Source organism: Penaeus chinensis, chromosome 4, assembly GCF_019202785.1.
Source record: "Penaeus chinensis breed Huanghai No. 1 chromosome 4, ASM1920278v2, whole genome shotgun sequence".
Classification (NCBI taxonomy): Eukaryota; Metazoa; Arthropoda; class Malacostraca; order Decapoda; family Penaeidae; genus Penaeus; species Penaeus chinensis.
This window is the reverse complement of record NC_061822.1, coordinates 5,144,092-5,149,091: the sequence shown is the minus strand read 5'-3', so window position 1 is coordinate 5,149,091 and position 5,000 is coordinate 5,144,092. Positions and strand designations below refer to the sequence as shown.

Below are 5,000 nucleotides of genomic sequence, written 5' to 3'. Positions count from 1 at the left end.
GAAGTTAATATCAAATCAATCTTTGCAGGGAAAGAAAATTAATGGTCCAAACATGCAATTCCAGCAATACACAATGAAAAGTCAAGTATTTCCCACAGATCAAACCGAAGCATGCAGACCCCAACACAGGCAAAGGCATTCAATGTTAAGACTACAGTGGACAGCTATATTTTATTTTAACCCTGTGTGCCGTTCAGATCTGGTTTCTGGAGCTGATCTCCAAGAGCTCTCCATGGCCATTTACCCCCCCCCCCCCCTCCCTCCATAAAAATTTATGGAACATTCCTTTCATAGAAAAATCACTTTCAAACCAGAAACCAGATAATTTTAGCAAATCAGTATTAAAAGTCATCTGGAAGTCATGTGAAAAGAATGATTAGTGAAACACATACATGCCACTTTTTAAAAAAATCATCAAGTTATTATAAATCAATCAACTTTCATTTAAAAATCTCAAACGGTAGTTACTCATGCCTCAGAAGACACAAAGCTATGTTTATACACATATCTATATTGAAAAGATGTAAACATTCTGAAAAGAGTACTTTCTGAACAAACACAAATATACTGGAAGAGAATTATCCTCACAACAGTAGATATAAAAACTGAGCATGAACATTAACCCATAAAACATGTAAGTACATATGTATTACATTCTCATATAAGCAAACCACAAGAAGATCAGGTTTAAATATCTTACACCAAACTTTCACTTGTAAAAATATATAAATAAACAATGTAATTCTTGAATGCATCTATCTCTTAAAGCAATTCACACTCTGTATGCATATAAGAAAGATCTCACAAGTGATTGAACATTAAATTTCAGAGGTGAGCATTCACACGGGTCTGCATTTTAAGGCACAGGAAACAATTCTTATACATTCTGTTACAAATGAAAATATGAAAAATAAATGGTAATTGAAAAAACACAATGCCAAATGCCATATTAAACTTAACCCAACCACCATTGATATAAGTTCTGTCCCCTGTAGTTTTTTTGTGAGTTTTGTTACAGATGGCACCACATGTGCTCAACCTGCAAAGAGTCTATCAGTTGGCCCTAGTGACCAACCCTGATTTCCCAATTCCTTGAACTGGCAGGAAAATGTGTTTTTCTTTTTAATACAATTGATACCAAAACTGTTACTATTACTATTGATGTTATGATTATTAAACTGTTATTTAAATCTTGGTAACCTTTAAGACAATGAAATAATACAAAAGACCCATTCCAAAACTCAAAGAAAAGGATAAACAGGTGAGATAGGTAGGACTAATAACTGACTCCTTGGTGATTAAGCCCTTGTAGAGCCATCTATATGTAAATACAAAAAATAAACTTATATTACAGTGGGCATGGCATGTATTCTTGCCATCCGTGCCGACTGGGTTAAGAACAGTATGACCACTTCTAATAGTAACTTCCTCTAGATCTGGTTAAAAAACTTGTATGATTTATAAAGGATACATGACCTCCTGTACAAAAGTAAATAAGTACTCTCAGTATACCCCTACAACAATAAGTAAAGAATTTATATCTACATTAAGATCTAACCCTATTCCCAAGAAAAAGAGAAATATAAGAATATTTATCAATATGGAAGAAAAAGTTAGTTACTAAACATTTTTAGTCATGCAATAACTATGATTATTTGACCCATATATATATATCATATACATTATTTCCTTTGTCAGACATATTTACATTAATTTTTTTTATCTTTCTAGTTGTTGTTTTTTCTATAATTCCATAATCTTCCTATCCAAACAGAATATACAAGCAATCCATTCATACAAGATTCTTTATCTGTACAAGGATACACATACTATCTAAACAATTCCACCTATTTCTCCAAAGTCCTAACCACAGATGCCTCCATAATTTTTCACTTTTATTCAATCAGCTAGATAGCATTTTGTGGATTGTAACCTTGTATATTCTTGAAAAAATTCACCATCCAGTAACATTTAAGACATTGTATAACACCATTTTTATAACACCATGTCTGCATAAGCATTCCATTTTCCTAAAATCATTCAATTTCTATTCATGTTCCCAAATTTCTACATCACACAAACCAAGTCTCAACTGTGAATAAAACTAAAAAATAATAATAATTAAAAAAATAAAAATAAACTGACTCCTTAATTGTGCATTTATGAAGAACACCACAGTGTATAAGAATCAATGACCTACATCGCTATGGTAGAAAGGCATGGCTTCTCTGCCACTGCAGTACATAGTGACCATAGTAACCTCTTCTTGTAAATCAACTTTCCTTACTGGTCTACTACCATGAACAGCAAAAGATATATGCATACATTCAAAGGTTATCACAAATTAATGTTTAAAATAAAACTATGCATAACTCACCATTCTGTCATATTGAGCAAAAGGCATATAAAACTACTAAAACTGATTTCATTTTCTTTCCTTATCAGAATTCCAAACTTGAATTTAAAAGTCTGATGAAAAACAAACTGGAGCAAAGCATGCATTCATGCATGCATTTTCAAAACACACAGACACAAACACACACACACGCACGCACACACATGCATTCAAACAAGTACAAATGCATATACATACACAGACAAACACACACAACACACACACACACACACATGCACTTACTTTCACTCAGAAGACTTACCTGGCTGCGCTGCATCTCTGAGAGCCTCCTATGGACGAGGACAGCCAGGTCTTGTGGGGGACGAAGTACCTCCTCATGGTTATCCATCAGGAAAGATATGATGCGCAAGGAAAGTACCTCATCATAGTCAGCCTCTTGATCACAAAGCAGAATACTGCGCGTGAATGTATTCAAGACCTGGGGGGGTGAATATCACACACATTATGTAAGTACAGTCTGTATACACAAAAGGCAATATTCTAGGAAAAGTAACTTATATAACTTGTATATCAGTGTAGGAGAAAGGAGAGGAGGGAAGAGGAGAGGAGAGGAGAGGAAAGAAAAAGAAAGAAAGAAAAGAAAGAAAGAAAGAAAGAAAAAAAAGCTTTCAAACAGAGAGATTAAAAACATATATAAACATCAACAATGATAATTATCATATTCAAGGAAACAAAGAAATTTTATAAACCATCCAAATGCAAACTTATCATTGAACCAGACAAACACATCATACAGAATATCAACCTGCATGTCTCAATAAAACTGAAGTTAAACTACACAAAATAAAAACAGAATTAGGAGAAAATAAATAAATAAATAAATAGATAAAACTCCCAAAAACATTTCTAAAACAACACCAAATAAAAACCATATGATGATAAACATGAAGCACAAATCCATCATTTTCTTTCGCCAACTTACAAGAGCTCTTGTGGTTTGCTCCTGGTCTAGGCACAATTTCTCATTGCCAGACATTTTGCTCATCATCCTCAGCAGAAGGTGCAACTTCCTCCGCCGAACGGGTTCCAACAGGAGGAGCAGCAACTGTATTGATGATATGGCAACTTCCTTTCCTTCCCTGGTTAGTAACCCTGAATTCAAAAAGGGAAAATATCTGAATGTTAGGAAACAAGCGCAATTATGGCCTCCGTAAGTCTTCCAATCTAACATCATTTTCTACTGACACTGGAAAAAATGACATTATCTAATTATTATTAATTAATTTCTTTACGTATATATATATAAATTGTATATATATGTACACACACACACACACAAGTACACAGAAGAGCGCACGCACACGCACACACGCACACACACGCACACGCACGCACACGCACACACACACACACACGCACACACACACACACACACACACACACACACACACTTATAAAATCTATGTAACCTTTTTTACACAAATTTAGAGATAACAGACATGTTAAAGAGGCATGTGCACAGCAATGAATACCTAACCAGACCACACGTCTAAGCCCAGTTGCCTATACACACCCGAGTCCATAAAAACACACAACCACACGCACATCCGGAGCCACCCACACCTACACCCACACCCACATCCACACATCCAAACCCCCACACACAAATACATCCAAATCTACATACACACACATATCCCCCCCCCCCCCCCCCCACACACACACAGGAAACCACTCCTGTCAACACACACACACACACACCTACAAAATCAGACTTACCAGCACATAAAATTTATGTTTGGGGGAAAAAAAAAAAAAGGCAAGTATATCAGTAAAGCTAAAAACACATAAGTGTTAGAAAACAAGTAAATTATAATGAACAACAGCTGTTCCCTTCTGTCATAAAAGAGGGATTCCAGCCACAGGCAAAGAGTTCTTTTGAAATGCTTCCAAGACCTTGATAAATGTACTTTAAATATCAAGTGTAAAATTTATTTTAGTAAAAAATGCATGATCTCATGAAACTCAAATTAGTAAATATTTTACCTTTACATGCACACATAAATCATGCATTGTTATCCAAAAAAAATATCTAACAAATGCATTGCATTTTTCATATGTAAAGCTTTGCCATTCAGAGTAATACTCTATAAATACTATGAATGAAATCACAAAAGTTTATAAAATGTTAACACTATTTTCTAGCGATCAAATTTGTCATAAATTATTAGGAGCAACAAAGCAACAGTAATTGCCCTGTTAACAATACTAGTGATAAGAATTACCATCACATTATGTTATCATAACTGCAATCCCTTTCCTTTTTGTAATAAACTGTAGTTACTGTTAATCTTGCCATTATTATTTCTATTTCATCTGATTATTGTTATTAGTTCATGTTGACAATGAGAGAATTTCTATCAACACAAATGACTGATATGACAGAAACACCACTATGATTGATAACATATAGAAATGCACACATACATTTGTGTGTGTGTGTGTGTGTGTGTGTGTGTGTGTGTGTGTGTGTGTGTGTGTGTGTGTGTGTGTGTGTGTGTGTGTGTGTGTGTGTGTGTATGCATATATACATATATACATATATACATATATATAGATAGATAGATAGATATAGATAATGTAT

General features: G+C 34.3%; 1 protein-coding gene across 3 annotated transcripts in view; it reads right to left on the bottom strand.

Annotated features, from left to right (window-relative positions):
* Positions 1-5,000, bottom strand: part of LOC125025016 (DEP domain-containing protein 1A-like) — an 18,093-nt gene that overhangs the window by 2,932 nt on the left and 10,161 nt on the right. For all 3 annotated transcript variants that reach the window (XM_047612853.1, XM_047612854.1, XM_047612856.1), the window contains exons 10-11: positions 3,339-3,508; positions 2,658-2,834 (exon numbers count right to left, since the gene is read on the bottom strand). In XM_047612853.1, the coding sequence (XP_047468809.1) occupies positions 2,658-2,834; positions 3,339-3,508 (347 nt within the window). The remainder of the gene's footprint in view (positions 1-2,657; positions 2,835-3,338; positions 3,509-5,000) is intronic.